This window comes from Biomphalaria glabrata, chromosome 11 (genome assembly GCF_947242115.1).
Source record: "Biomphalaria glabrata chromosome 11, xgBioGlab47.1, whole genome shotgun sequence".
Lineage (NCBI taxonomy): Eukaryota > Metazoa > Mollusca > Gastropoda > Planorbidae > Biomphalaria > Biomphalaria glabrata.
In genome coordinates, this window is record NC_074721.1 from 19,679,284 (window position 1) to 19,695,798 (window position 16,515).

The following is a 16,515-nucleotide window of genomic DNA, read 5'->3' on the forward strand; positions in this document are numbered from 1 at the left end:
TTTCAGTGTTTTTACGAGAGATAATTTAGATTTTTAACAATGGTACTAGATTTGGTACAATATATGGTTTCACTGTTCAACTCTGAACGTCACATAGGCCTACTAGATACAGATCTAAGGTTAATACTTATCAATTAAGACATCTAAGAAAAAAAAACTAATTATATAGAACACTAGGAAATATTTTGGTTCCCTATCAAAAAATTATAATTTATTGCAAAACAACCAAATAAAATTGTTTCAATAAATTTGTTATTGAAGTCAAAACAATCAAATTAGTCTACCAATGGGTGGTCACATATAGAAACAAGTTAACTAAAATAAAAATAAAATAAAACTTTTTTTAAACTTGATGGAAAGTACTATACTAGTGTCTAGTAGATATTTTCAATGTTAACAGATTGAACATGTGTATAGGCAATGTTCAATAAAGCTTTATTACTTCCAGAGGAGCCAGTCTGTCTAGCACTCCACTAGGTGTTAACTAGAGTATCCAGATGAATGGGTAGATTCCCGGTAGATGAAAAAAAGAAGGGGGTGTAAATGTATATTAAAGGTGAAAGTAAAAATGTTACCTATAGTCACTAGCGGATCCAGAACTTTGGAGTGGGGGGGGGGGGGCGATTTTTTTCCAAACCCTAACCCTAACGCCCAGTAAACCCTAACCCTATACATAAACGTGTGTACAGCACACACACACACACACACACACACACACACACACACACACACAGATATATATATAACAATAAATAAGCAGTATTTCTCAGTATTTTCATGCATTCTTCACTGCAGAAACGCATTCTCCTGACATCTACAGCTCTTTATCCATCAGTGGAGTTCGGGGCGAAGCCCCGACGCCAAAAAGCGTTTTCTTGCATTTTTCACTGCAGAAACGCCTGCTCCTGACATCTACAGCTCACTATTCATCTGTGAGTTTCGGGGCGTAGCCCCGACGCATAAAGCGTTTTCATGCATTCTTCACTGAAGAAAAGCATTCTCCTGACATCTACAGCTCATTATTAATCAGTGGAGTTCGGGGCGAAGCCCCGACGCCAAAAAGCGTTTTCTTGCATTTTTCACTGCAGAAACGCCTGCTCCTGACAACTACAGCTCACTATTCATCAGTGATTTTCCGGGCGAAGCCCCGAAGCTAAAAGCATTTTCTTGCATTCTTCACTGAAGAAACGCATTCTCCTTACCTAAAGCTCATTATTCACCCTATTAAAAAAAGAGCTTTTGAATAATATTGTAATTGAAAAATATTCTAATTTGAATGTATACGCCCTTAATACATTGCAAATAAAACCGATTTGTTCCTTGAAAAGATCAGACACCCCACATATTTAGATTAAGGCTTTGAGGATCGCCGCCGAAAAAAAAATTCGATAAATAATATTCAATAAAATTCAAGCATAAATTGTGAGTTATAGTCCCAAATTTAACTAGAAAAATATTAGATTGAGTAGAGGTTGGAAAAAAGGCTACTCATCTCAATCGTGACTCTTATATTGAAAATTTTTGTTAGAATTCTAATTTTTCCAAAGCAAAGTCTTTCTTAAAATAATTATGATAAATTCATGTGAAATTACATATTATAAACTCTGTCTGGAAATGGGAGGGGCGGTAGAATGAAAACGATTTATCCTCGCTCCTTTTTATAATTTCTGCTAATGATTGCATTTGGCATTAAAGAATAAGGGTGGGGCCACTCGATACGAGAATTTAATTTATAGCATATATAAATTATATTAGTGGCTGATTTTTTTTTACATTTTGTAATTTCTTAACTGTAATACAAAAAGAAAAATTATTGCTTCGTCCGATGAGGGAAAGGAGATGGCATGTATCGCCCCTTCCACCTTTTTCCTTTCATATTTACTAATCATAAAATTTGAGATTAGAGTGTGGTGCGACATAATGTAAAAATGGTTTCACATATCAATTATATAGAAATTCAACTATTTTTGTTCACAAACTATGATTCCTCCATAAAAATATGACCGCCCCCCCCCACTCATAGGGCTAGAGCGGGGAGGGCAGTACATGCAATCGCCCCCCCCCTTACCCCACCGTATCGGCCAAGATACCCGAAGGAGAGCGACATAATATCAAATTTATATATCAATGCAACTAATCTTGCTCACAAACTATGATTTCTCCATAAAAGTAGGACCGCCCCCCACTCAAAGGGTTTAGGTGGGAAGGGCAGTAGAGGTTTCGCCCCCCCCCCCCACACACACACACCAATCGGACAACAGGGGAACGACATAATATAAAGATCGGTTAAAATATCAATAACAAGTTTTAATCATATAGATATTTAATTGATTCTTTTGGCAAGCTGTGATTTCTACAAATAAATTGGACCGCCCCCCCCACTCAAAAGTTTATGGTTGGGGGGGGGGGCGGATTGATGCTATCGCCCCCTCCCGACCCCACCTAATCGGCCAACATACTAGAGGGGGGGGCGAAATAATCTAAAAAAAAGTTTGAAATAGAAATAATTAGTATATATTATTAACATAAGTAATAAATTCGTATACAAATTGTGTGACTTCTATACTAAAATTCGTCCCCCCCCCCATTCGGGGGGGTGGGGGTCGGCCGAGTGGGGGGGGGCGATCGCCCCTACCGCCCCCCCCCCTGGATCCGCCAGTGCCTATAGTAAATAGTAAAGTGAGGGCCCGTTTACATTTTTCAGCTAGCTTGTAAGATCTCTTTTTTTATATTTTTTTTTAAGTATAATTTTTACCACATTCTGTCCTCATTAACAAAATATCAACAACAACAACAACGAAATTAAATAAACTCGAAGTTGACCTGATCTCTAGAAATTTTTTTGCATTTGGAAATAATAGCTAAAAAAGTTTTAATGTAAATAAATTAAACACGCGACGAGACTATATAATGTAAACAATATGTTACTATCCAGTGAACGATTTGTCTGTGAACAATTTGTCCGTGCCGTGAACGAATAGTCGCGTGAACGATTAGTCGCGTGAACGATTTGTCCTGAACCAACTGTCGGTGAACAAGTTGTCGGTGAACAAGTTGTCTGTGAGCGAATAGTCCGTGAGCGAATAGTCGCGTGAACGAATAGTCGGGTGAACGAAATGTCTGGTGAACGAATAGTCGCGTGAACGAAAAGTCGTGAACGATTTGTCGGTGAACGAAATGTCAGTGAACGAATTGTCGTGTCCCCCTTTTTTTTTTTTTTCAATAAATAGATAGATCTTTATAACTATCGAACGTTAGAAATGTCTTTTTTAAATGTTTATGAATTTGCTAAAATTTGCAAGTTAAGCAGGGGGTCTACCGAAAACCAGAAAACATGTCAAGGGATTATGAGAAAAAAAAGTTTGAGAACCATTGATCTAGAATCGAGGACTCACCACCAAAAAAAAACAACACACACACCTTTCCCCCTCCACGGAAAAAAATCCTGGCTACACCATGTGCCATACACTCTTGCACTATGTGCAACTATGGATCGTCACGCCTTATCAAATCCGTCACATAATTTCAACCACTTGTCATGTACTCACTCTCGTTTGGCGATCGTGGCCTGTACTTTGGCCACGAAAGCGGGCACGGCCAGCGCTCCTTCTCGAGCTAGAGCATCAACCATTTGATTGCCCTTAACGCGGCTGTGCGAGGGAGTCTAATACCACGTCTGCTCCAATAAACCGGTGGGTGTTATCTGCTGCGCCGATTTCCTCTTCTACCAAAGGTGACTTCCCACCCCACCAGGAGTGTTTACCATTACAAGAGAAAGGGGAGGATCCAGAACGTTTGAGGTGGTGGGGGTATTTATGTTTTGGAGGAAATGCTCCCGTCGCCTCAGCGTGGCATCTCCGAGGAAACGTCCACCCGGGGAAGCGGAAAGGCTAAGTACGAGAGCAAACAGGGATCACAGTGATCTACCACGGTATGCTCTAGCGAGTGTACTTGCACGTGGTGGGTATGTGAGAAAGGCTTACTAACCAGTCCGAAATCTATTGCGTCGTTCCCCAATGGCGGTCATACGGGTTGTGATGACCTTCTCACGGGAGCAATGGCACATTATAGGCATATGGAGGGCCCACCCGTGGGCTCGGCCTCCGACCTCGCATGGGAGGAGGAACCCATGGCATTGGCTTAAGGGACCGTATCTCATGACCAAACGGATGTGATTAAATGATCATCTAGTTGCTGGGGGGACTCCAGACAGAGGGGATTGGTGAAGTGCCAAATACTCATCCTGGCCACTGGATAAAATCCTTTCCCAGGTCACATGGTTCATAAAAGGGATGCCGATCATCTCGAACCATAAATGGACATTTCTATGGTATTTATGTTTAAACCCTAACCATAACACTATAATAAACCCTAACCCGGCGTCACAATTTTTCATGCCTTTCGAGCTTTTCAAATGTATTTTCATGGCATCTACACCTCAATATTCATCCAAGTAAAAACCAAAACAAGAACAATAATCTAGCACAAGCCGAATGAAGTCAATTCACGTAAAAACCAAAACAAGAACAATAATCTAGCACAAGCCGAATGAAGTCAATTCAAGTACAAACCAAAACAAGAACAATAATCTAGCACAAACCGAATGAAGTCAATTCAAGTAAAAACCAAAACAAGAACAATAATCTAGCACAAACCGAATGAAGTCAATTCAAGTAAAAAAATGCACTCCATAATATTAAGGTGTGAGGAACAATCGATGCACATATAACTTAAGTAAGCAAATAGCCCACGTCTCTATTTAGCGTGATCGTCCTAAGCGCGTTTCCCAATTAAGAAAGACACGGGTTTGGTCAAGCAGATGTCAAAAGAACCATTCCTGAGAAACTCACCGTAAGGACTGGTATAGTAGCGTACGAGAGACTTATAAAACATTCAACGGTAAGATCGCTTTTTAGCCATTCTTATTGGTTCTATAAAGTATGCCCACAGAAACGATGATTATTTAGTTAATAATTTTCATTGTTTAATGACACTTTTTGGCCTCTATGTCTATCTCTATGATCAATATTATCTGTGAATGTATTCAAACAATGCAAATAGGCCTACAAATATTTTGTGTCAGCTTGTCGCACCAGACAGATTGATACTGATTTAGACGAAAAGAAGCTTGGGGTACTTAAGGGTCCTCATCCCCCCCCCCCCCCCCAAAAAAAAAATATAATTAGAAACCCATATTGGTAATTGTAGCAAAGCTACTCATTTTGTTGAATCCGCCCGTAGGCCTATAAAACTTTGTTTTGTTATGGAGCTATAAGTAGTCTTGCAAAGGTCTGAAAATTCTACGGGAATTGGATTTATTAGTATTAGGCCTAATATTTAGTGTTATTTTATTACAACCGTATACAGGGCCGCCGCGAGGGTTGTGGCCGCCTGCGTGGGAAATTTAAAAAACACCGCCCCCCCCCCTTTTTTTTTTTTAGAAAAACAAATTCATGAAGACTGAGCTGGACACTGTGACCTCAAGCGTTCATTGATTTAAATCTATTTTTGTAACATTCCTTTTTCTTTTCCTATTCGCATCGTTGTCGTATCCCCATTCCCTCTAAGATGTTTTATTTTCAATTTTAACTTTACATTTTTTTTAAAGAATATAATGAAAAAGAAAAGAAACTTAGTCTTAATTATAACACAATTTTTAGGTTTTATTTTTCATTTATATTTTGAACACTATGTATTGAATCCAAATTTAGGGAATGAACTTTCACAAAAATTAATCAGTCTCATAGAAATATATATAGGCCTACTAGGCCTATGGTCAGTTTTTGTTTTCCAAAATAGTGTTGCCAACATTAATTGTAAGCATTGTATAAGTTTCTTCATGGAGATAGAATTGAAGATGCGGAAGGTATTCGTTCAAGGCGGCAAGGGTTTTCATTCCGGGCGGGACTCGGCGCTAAGCGTCTTCTGGCCTTTTTCTCTTAGTAAGAAGAGAGAATTTTAAAATGGCTAATATTGATGTGTTTTATTCAGAGCGCACTAATCATACTAATAAAAAAAGTAGATGGCCATATTAAATCTAATAATAAAAAGGCAGCCCTGGCCAATAGTAGGCCTATTATGCGAGCTACATTCTAGGTAGGCCTACATATTGCGTACTACGTCTGTAATGGGCGTGACCTTATTAACAATATTCTTCATGTTAAGTAAAACGTCTCTGTCATGGACGTTTTTTGGCACACAGAAGTCGTCACTATTATAAAGTGCAATAGGCGGAAGAAATTCGACCATTCTGAGACAAAAAAATAAAAATCCAGAAGAATTACACTAAAATGTTTTCTTGAAAACGATTTGACCAATATTGTTGCACACGCGCCTCGCAAAAAGCGGTCCACATTTAAAAAGGTCTTATTAGAAGATTAAACACCGTCTCCTACTTCAGATATTTTAATTTTTGAAGATGTAATTTTACTAATATACAAATAAATCACATTGAAAACAAAACATTTTTTTCGCCACCCCCTCTCCTTGTTGTTAGTTGGTCGTTGACTTGTCGCTACAAACAGTTAGTACAACTGAACCAATGAAGGCGTTTTATATTTGTACTAAATAAGCTTTAAATAACTTGAACACACTTCTTATGTGAACAAAAAATCAATATAACTGTCATTACAATTTTCACAGATTTAATTTGAGATAGAGATCTAATATTGATGAAATTTAATATTTAAACGAAATCTAGCTCACCACAAAATAACGTCTATATTCTTTCACGAATGAAGAAAAGAGAACGAGGATGAAGAAAAGAGAACGAGGATGAAGAAAAGAGAACGAGGATGAAGAAGAAGAGAACGAGGAAGAAGAAGAGAACGAGGAAGAAGAAGAGAGAACGAGGAAGAAGTAGAAAAGAACGAGGAAGAAGATTAGAACTAGGAAGAAGAAGAAGAGAATGAGGAAGAAGAAGAAAAGAACGAGGAAGAAGAAGAAGAGAACGAGGAATGCAATCAATGCCTACATATTTGTTGATTCTGTTTTAACAGCTGAGTTAACTGCAGAGAAAGAGCAAGCTGAAATAGATCTCTTCATTTTAGATATACAAATGATTGATTTTTCTTTTGTGACACAATATAATATTTATTTTTAAATAAATATCATAGATAATTTACGCACACACTTCTTTTGTTAGTCGAATAGGGGAGCGATTTCATCAACTGCCCATATATCATGCAATATCAACAATAAATTTAGCTCCATAAGATAAATGGTGGGAATGCCAGAGATAAACACCCTGGGAATTTCAAGGGGTTAAGTACTGTACTCTATGAAGGTCTTTGATTCATGCACTCATTCGTAAAGTTAAGGAAAAACTATTTTAAAACAAGACTACAAAGAGAGTTTGTGTTACACAAACTCAGAGGCGGCTCCCGTCGAAGTCGGATCCCTGTCGGATCTGCATATTCGCAAATAATATTCAAGAGGTGATTTAATTTTGATGGTCAAAAGTAATAATGTTTCAAAGATTCATTTGCCGTAAATTTAAATTTAAATTAAATAAAAAATAGTAGATTAGTTTTAGTATATTAAAACATTACAATATTGATCAAAACGTTTGGAAATGAAAATCTACACTTTTTTTTACACTTTAAGTTTAGAAATTGATATTCTACATCTTAATCTAGTCTATTTTAGTCTAAACTAGATCTAGAAATTCTAGATCTAGAATCTAGAATAATTTTAATTAGAATATAAATCCAGATCTAGATATACTGTAATAAAAATCTAGATCTAGTTTAAAAAATCTAGATTAGATGTAAATCAAGATATCATTCCTTTTTTAAACGCGAGTCACATAACGAGGCTTAATAAACATTACTATACCGAGTTCTTTTTTCATTTCATTTGAAGAATTAATTCCATATAACGTCAGAGGGGAAAAAAAAACACTACGTCACACGGCCTAGCTAGAATAAAAATCGCCTTCATCATTACAAGCCATTTATCGAGTGTTCATAGACATTGGTGCACCGAGTGCGTTCTTTTAGCATTTCTTTTAAAGAATTCATTCCATATGACTTCAAAAGAAAAAAAAAACTACGTCACACGGCCTAGCTAGACAAAAAATCGCCTTCATCATTACGAACCATTTATCGAGTGTTCATAGACATTGGTGCACCGAGTGCGTTCTTTTAGCATTTCATTTAAAGAATTCATTCCATATGACGTCAAAGGAAAAAAAACACACTACGTCACACGGCTTAGTTAGACTAAAATATGTTTTCATTAATACGAGCAATTTTTCGAGGGTTAATAGACATTGGTGCACCGAGTGCGTTCTTTAAACATTACATTTAAAGAGTCCATTCATATGACGTCAAAGAAAAAAATTCCATTACCTCACAATAGGCTAGTACCGGTACCATAAAAAAAAATGTCTTTATTTACACGAGATGTTTAATGAGGGTTCATAGACATTGGTGCACTGAGTTCTAATAGAATTTATTTAAAAAGGATCAAAGCCGCATTTTTTTGCGTTGTGTCTGTCAGTCGGTCTGTCCGTCATCTTGATATAAAAAAAACAACTAAAAGTTATTAAAAATTGATTAACCTTTATTTTACGTTTCAAAACATCGCAATAATTTTTAGGTATGAACACAATTGAATAGTTTATATAATAGATTGTTCCGGATGTTTGTATAAATAGTAAAAGAAAAAGAGAATTTCAGATAAATGTAATACCGTTAATTAAATTTTTTGGATGGTCTCGTATAAAAATTAGATGTACTACAGCCATGTGGAGAGATTTTCATACCTTACTTTGGTGTTTGGATTCTGTTTTCCTTAAAAATCGGAACATAATATTAACGATAATTAGATTTTATAATGTTTTAGGTAGAAAGTTAAATGTACTGTAAGAGAGTAGTGAGTTAAAATATTTTTCATAAAAATCCGTAAAAACATTATTTCGTAAATGAGAAGATTATTTGTTAATTAATTACAAGAGGGAGTTCAAACAATTATTTGGCGTTAGTAGATTTTTAAATAAATTCGGAAATTTCTGGCGACGATTTGTAAGAAACAAAATCCGGAACTTTCTTTATCGATTACAAAACTTCTATGTTATGTTTTAGCAAGAAAATTAAATGTCTAAAAAGTAATTTTCAGTAATCAATTCTAGTAAATTACTTTTTTTTTAAAGCCCTGAACAACCTATTGTCGATATTTTTAAAATTTGTTTAAAGATGAAAATACGGAACAATTTGATATTGATAACCAAATTATAGTGACGCATTATCAAATAATATAAGTGTAATATTAGTAAATTATGCGATTTCAAACAATCATTAGGCATAATTCATGCTTTATAAAACAATATCCAGAACATTTTTACACTTAATGAAATATAAGTCAGTATAGAGATTTTATTTAGCATTAATATGCTATTTACATAAAAAACGGAACAACATATTATTGATAATGTGTTTTTGCAACGTTTAAGCATGGAAATTGAATGTAATATAAATTAGAAGAGCAAACAACCATTTGTTGGGGTTGATTAGTTTTGCACAAAAAAATCCGGAACAATCAATTTTTAGATACTTAAAACTATTGAGATGTTACGGGAGGAACATTAAAGTGTAAACAGATTTTCAATAGCTTTTAGAGTTCTAGTTTTTTTTTAATCTAATCGTGACGGACAGACCGACCAAAAGACAAAACGCACAAAAATAATCTTCTTTTATTTGGATGGGGGCACTAAACAAAAAATAAATAAAATCTGATTTTTTAAAAAAGTTTAAGGAATTGGTTTAGCACCTGGTCATGTAGCGACGTTACGCTACTGCACGAAAATCGCTGAATAAGAAGTCCATTAAAAAAAATGTGCGTGGTATTTACATACAAAATGCATTATTAGCCTTTATAAACAAACAGAAATGTTTTCTTTTAATTTTAGCAGCTAGTTGACCAGAAAAAACATCTTTAACTATTATTTATATTTGTTGTAAACATTTCCTGTACATTTTAAAAATATATTTGACTTAGTGATACTGAAAATACACAAATATTCTCTATCTTTGTTAGCATATTGTAACATTGCCTCCCTTACATTTACGTAATTGTTTTAGAATTGGTGTATTTTTATGAAAAAATCGCTTGCATAATTAATTTTATAAATTAAACGGTTTGCTTTTAGAAAACCAAAAGTAGCCGTTGCACCTAAACTTTTCAAGCCGCATTTAATGATGAAATAATATTTTTCATATCTCTTCTAGTTTTCGAGATCTGTGACAGACGGACAGACGGACATTTTGCACAAACCTAATAGCGGCTTTTTCTCCTTACGGGGGCCGCTAAAAATGGAATATTGTATCTTTAGTGCAAGCAAATGTTAATATATATATTGTTCCCTTCCGCCCTCTATCTTTCTGATTTCACGTGTTATTGACTTCTCCCCCTCCCATGCATGTAGAATCACAAACTGGACCTTGCACTTAGTTTTACCTTCTCAGTTTCAAATGTTTTTTTTTTTCACTTTCTAATTTCTCACTTACTTTCCCCCCCTCCAAATTTTCCCCCCTCTTTTTATTTATGACACACTTGTTTGTTCTCTTTCTCTCAAATCACTTTCTTCTTTTCTTCGTCGCTTTCTCTTTTCTCGCCCCCTCTTTCACAAACACAGGGACTTCTTGAGCCCTCTCCACAAAGAAAAGTTCAGACTTCTTTACTTACGGATGCAAGTGAGCTCGTCCAGCCTCCGAGCGTGTCTGAAGTCACATCGACACACTGACACGTTGTTCACTCTCTCACACAAACTGTTATTCCACGCCTCACACTTGTCCTTGTTGCAACCGATAGGTGGCGCCAGCTCTACTGCCTTATACACCGGTAGGCGTTTTCCTGTAATGAGTTTAGTATGAGCACAAGAAATATGTTAGGATTTCCAAGCAAGAAAGTATTGAAGCAAAAACAAATAGACATTGATTCAACGAAAAATAATTTTCTGATTAAACACGGGCCTGTTCTATTTAGCTTCAAGTGACACTCCAATGAGTACACTTACTCTCGAGACAATAGGTTGGCGTCCTCTGGTAGTACCCATATTTACAAACACACGTATTGTTGGAGACGTCACATGTGGACATTCCCACAAATCTTAAACAATCCCTCTCGGTTAGACAGTAGTCGCCAAGTTTACTTGGGGCTGAGAATAAAGTAACCTGAGTTAAAAATATAACAAGCAAAGTATACAAAATACAAAAAAAAAGTCAACTGAATTGATGGGGAGAACTCCACATTTAAAGTTTCTCGTTAATGTAGAATTTCTTTCCGTTTTGTGAATGTTATGTACAATTGAAGGGGTGTTGGAGAAATAACGAATGTAATTCTTATTTAGCCTTATTTGTTAATACTAAAGGATTAATTGTTGATATCCAACCAAATATCTAATTAGTAGTAATTAATTGACTAATTGGTTGTTTCTTTTTATTGATTCATGTTTTGTTAGGTACAATGAATAACTGGAAAGTTTCACGTTGATCCGAGAATGGGTGTTGGAGAAATAACGTGTTCAAAATTATTACCAGACAGACAGAATGACTTGATATAAGCTTTGAAAACAAAATATAGGTGTATAATATAATACATTCACACCAGAGAAGAATTGTAAGCTGATCAATTTTTATATAAAGAAATAAGTATTCACTCATTGACATAGCCAGAGGTGCCATTGTCTATAGTATGGGTCTCAAATAGCTTCTGAAGACAAAGTCCAGCCCCTAGCCCGGTCGAATGGCTTCAATATGAAGCTCAAAACAGTAGCTTTAGTGCCAATACTTACTTCTGGCTTAAAGACACATAGGCAATTAGTTTTTCGACACGAAAGGAATGCGGCAAAATTTCAAATAATGAACTCTGTACTTTCAACATCTCTTTTTAAGTCTCAGCCAAGTTCAAAATTAATATCATGAACGAACAACTAAGCTATTTAAATATATAAATTCAATCAATTAACAGGGTTAAAATTCAAAGGATTTTCTAAATCTTATGTGTTAATTCTATTAATGATCATTCATGGGAAATGAAATTTAAAGTCTCGACCTGCTTAAATGAGATCCACTATCGTAGACCTTCAGTTACATCTCATAGACTCCCAATTAATTTTTTCTGTTACGTAGACCCCTTAGAAGTCTTCGCAAAGCCCTGGGAGCTCTATATAGACTATGTTGGAAATCTTGTGGTCTAGACAATGAGGTGAGAAACAAATTTTTATCTAGACAATGAGAAAATACACATTAGAATAGACAATGAGAAGGAAAATTTTGGTCTAAAAACAATAAGGGAAAACATATTTGGTGTAGACAACGAAGGAAGACAAAAATGGTCTAGAAGTCTAGACAATGAAGTGGGAACACATATGAAGACAGCTGACCTTTATGACATCCAGTGTTGTTGATAAATGGAATATGACCATTGAGACACTGACAGGTGTAGTTGGCAGTGTGACATTTAGTATTCATCATCTGCTTGGTGCAGCTGCTATCTTCATCACAAGCGTCACCTAACTTTCTTGGAACTGTAAGCAGAATGGTAGAGTCACGTAACATAAAGCAGCTATTGCATTAAGTTTATTTTTAGATTTGCAGCGCAAGGTCATATTTGCATGTTATCGATAAGTAATGAAGTCTATTTAAAGCGATGACGAAATTTACGTAAGCTCTAAAAATAGTTTGGACGTTCAAAGAAGGAGGCAAGAGGTAGTCTTTAAAGACTTGGAGAGTCAGTTTCAAGAGAGAGCTGCAACTAGAGCAAAGTAATGTAAATTGTATTGCACATTAATATAGTGTGTATACTATTAAAGCTCAATCTTTGGGCTCGAACACAAGCCTTATTATTATTATTATTATTATTAAAGTGATTCCAAGTTCCAGAATAAAAGCTTTATATTTATATGAAAGAATATTTCAGTTATCTCCGGCATCAACATATTGTTTGAGAAGTCAGAACATGTCTAATACCGCTATACGAAATTAGAACACCAGAAACGCTTTCTCTGATGAACACAATCTCATCGTAACATCAACCAAGACATCGTTGTCATCTGACTCTCTAAACATATCGTCACATCTGGCTCAAACGTATCATCACAGGTAGGATACTGTCTTTACGTAATGGAGAGAGAGAGGAGGGAGAAGAGACAAGGGGAGAGAGAGAGGAAGAAAAAGTAACAAAAAAAGAGACAGAGAGGAGAGGTGGAGCAAGGGTTGGGAGAAAGAGGGTGAAAGAGAGATAAAGAAAGATGACAAATAGGGCCAAAGAGAAAAGATGTTGGAATAACATTTTTTATTCACTTTAATAATTCTTGTTGTTGTTTTTTTGTTCTGTTCTAAAGTGCCTCTATTTCAATGTTTTCCAAGATAATTGGAGATTTTAAAACTCAACTAAACCTTATCAAGGACGCTAAGTTGAACATCCAAATGGAAAACTAAAATAGAAGTTAAAAACGGAAGTGTTTCAAAATGTTCATCCTAGAGAAAACCGTGTACAATATATACATACATATTGTACACTGTATTAACCGAAAAGCTTGCTAATTACAGATAGATTCTCTACCATTTAGTTAAATCCTCAATATTTTAGTGTAAACTTGCAAATATTTTCTGAAGTGGGAAAACAAAGGGTGGGGTACCTATTTCTTTGCTACACGTTATTGTGTAATGCTTTAATATAGGACATGTTCTGTTACTGAATACATCAACTCCCATGCCCCAATGTTCTAATACATGAGATGTTATGTTCTGGAATACATCATCTCCCCCGCACCAATGTTTTACTATATGACAAATTCTGTTAGTAAATAGTCCTACATCAACTCCCCTGCCCCTATGACTGCTTAGGATTAAAGGTCACGACAAAGCCCAAAGTGTATACTAACTTTTTACCAGACAGACAGACAGGCAGAGTGAGCTGATATAAGCTTTGTAAAAGTAATGTAGGAATGAGCTTACATGCAATGCAAGTTTTCTTGTTGAAACTGGAAAGTTCTGGACAGACACACTTGCTTTCGTTACCATCTCCTGGCTGGCATGTACTAGAGGCATCTATCCTACGGCACTGCTCGATATTGTAGCAGATGGACCCGATGGAGGTGGGCACTGAAAGAATAAATAGAAAAAGATATAAATACATATATAAATAGATATCTTTCTATATATCATTGTATATATATATATATATATATATATATATATATATATATATATATATATATATATATATATATATATATATATATATATATATTGATAAGATAAGATAGTTTTATTGATCCAATGAAATGGAAATTCAGTTTGACTACAATTGACAATATATATATATATATATATATATATATATATATATATATATACATATATTTATATATATATTTATTTATAGCCTCCTTCAGTTGCGAAACATCTAGGATCATCTCATGGAAAGAGATGAAAGCCTGGGCGTTTGCTGTGGTTGAAACAATGTCGCCTTAACCATTGTCGGATAAAAATGAGACTTTGCACAGTTATTTCTTTTACCTGGCAAAACAAGAGTAAAAAATAACTAATTAGTTAATTAATTTTCGGTAATTAATTATTTTGTTTGTTTGTTTTACATGTTTCGGATGTTCCTTCAGAGTTGAAGATAGTTTACTTCCTAGTCCAAACCTCCCGCAGGACGACGGGGGATGGGAGCGGGCAGGGTTTGAACCCTCGACCGTCGATAAATCCGAACGACAGTCCAGCGCGCAAACCGCACGGCCAGGCAGCCATAGAAAAAGGGAAAGAAATTTTATTGGATTGATAGGCCAATAATAGAATATGCATCCTATGTTTGGGACCCATCAAGAAACTATTAAGAAACACGAAATAGAGAAGTGAGATTCATAACAAACGAATATTCACATTTGATTACAGTAACACCTTTAGTAAAATCACAAAATTTATTAGAAGACCTAAAAGTAAAGTAGCAATTATACATAACACATTGAATCATTATTTTCAAATACAAAAACAAAACTTAATCAAATACTCAGAAAGACAAAAAGATAGCAACATCTAATTATGTCTTATATGCTAGGACAAATTTCTACAAATGCTTCTTCCCTAGTGCTATTAGTGCATGGAATGAGTTGCCAGAGTCAGCCAGGAAAATCAATGACTTAGCAGAATTAAGGTCATTTATTTTTATGCATGACTAGATTGACCTAGGAACACTCATAGGACGTAATCATCTTCTCTGTTAAAGTAACGTCCTTATTTTATTGATAAGATTTTCATAATCACTTTCCTGGCGCAGAGGTTAGTGTATTAGCTGAGCCCTCGAGTACGAATTCAAGTCGTACAACTTTTTAAAAAATAAAATACATGTAATATTTGACCTCTCTTCATATTCCCCCATTCCCCAACTGGTCCAGACAAGTGATAGGATCATAGCGCATTGAGAAAGTGATAGGATCATAGCTCATTGAGAAAGTGATAGGATCATAGCTCATTGAGAAAGTGATAGGATCATAGCGCATTGAGAAAGTGATAGGATCATAGTTCATTGAGAAAGTGATAGGATCATAGCTCATTGAGAAAGTGATAGGATCATAGCTCATTGAGAAAGTGATAGGATCATAGCGCATTGAGAAAGTGATAGGATCATAGCGCATTGAGAAAGTGATAGGATCATAGTTCATTGAGAAAGTGATAGGATCATAGCTCATTGAGAAAGTGATAGGATCATAGCTCATTGAGAAAGTGATAGGATCATAGCGCATTGAGAAAGTGATAGGATCATAGCGCATTGAGAAAGTGATAGGATCATAGTTCATTGAGAAAGTGATAGGATCATAGCTCATTGAGAAAGTGATAGGATCATAGCTCATTGAGAAAGTGATAGGATCATAGCTCATTGAGAAAGTGATAGGATCATAGCTCATTGAGAAAGTGATAGGATCATAGTTCATTGAGAAAGTGATAGGATCATAGCTCATTGAGAAAGTGATAGGATCATAGCTCATTGAGAAAGTGATAGGATCATAGCTCATTGAGGAAGTGATAGGATCATAGCGCATTGAGAAAGTGATAGGATCATAGCGCATTGAGAAAGTGATAAGATCATAGCTCATTGAGAAAGTGATAGGATCATAGCTCATTGAGAAAGTGATAGGATCATAGCGCATTGAGAAAGTGATAGGATCATAGCGCATTGAGAAAGTGATAGGATCATAGTTCATTGAGAAAGTGATAGGATCATAGCTCATTGAGAAAGTGATAGGATCATAGCTCATTGAGAAAGTGATAGGATCATAGCTCATTGAGAAAGTGATAGGATCATAGCTCATTGAGAAAGTGATAGGATCATAGTTCATTGAGAAAGTGATAGGATCATAGCTCATTGAGAAAGTGATAGGATCATAGCTCATTGAGAAAGTGATAGGATCATAGCTCATTGAGGAAGTGATAGGATCATAGCGCATTGAGAAAGTGATAGGATCATAGCGCATTGAGAAAGTGATAGGATCATAGCTCATTGAGGAAG

General features: G+C 35.6%; 1 protein-coding gene across 2 annotated transcripts in view; it reads right to left on the bottom strand.

Moving 5' to 3' along the window:
* LOC106054903 (transmembrane cell adhesion receptor mua-3-like) overlaps nucleotides 1–16,515 on the bottom strand; it is a 115,367-nt gene that overhangs the window by 17,651 nt on the left and 81,201 nt on the right. For both annotated transcript variants that reach the window (XM_056045737.1, XM_056045738.1), the window contains exons 11-14: nucleotides 13,962–14,108; nucleotides 12,386–12,529; nucleotides 11,018–11,158; nucleotides 10,687–10,854 (exon numbers count right to left, since the gene is read on the bottom strand). In XM_056045737.1, the coding sequence (XP_055901712.1) occupies nucleotides 10,687–10,854; nucleotides 11,018–11,158; nucleotides 12,386–12,529; nucleotides 13,962–14,108 (600 nt within the window). The remainder of the gene's footprint in view (nucleotides 1–10,686; nucleotides 10,855–11,017; nucleotides 11,159–12,385; nucleotides 12,530–13,961; nucleotides 14,109–16,515) is intronic.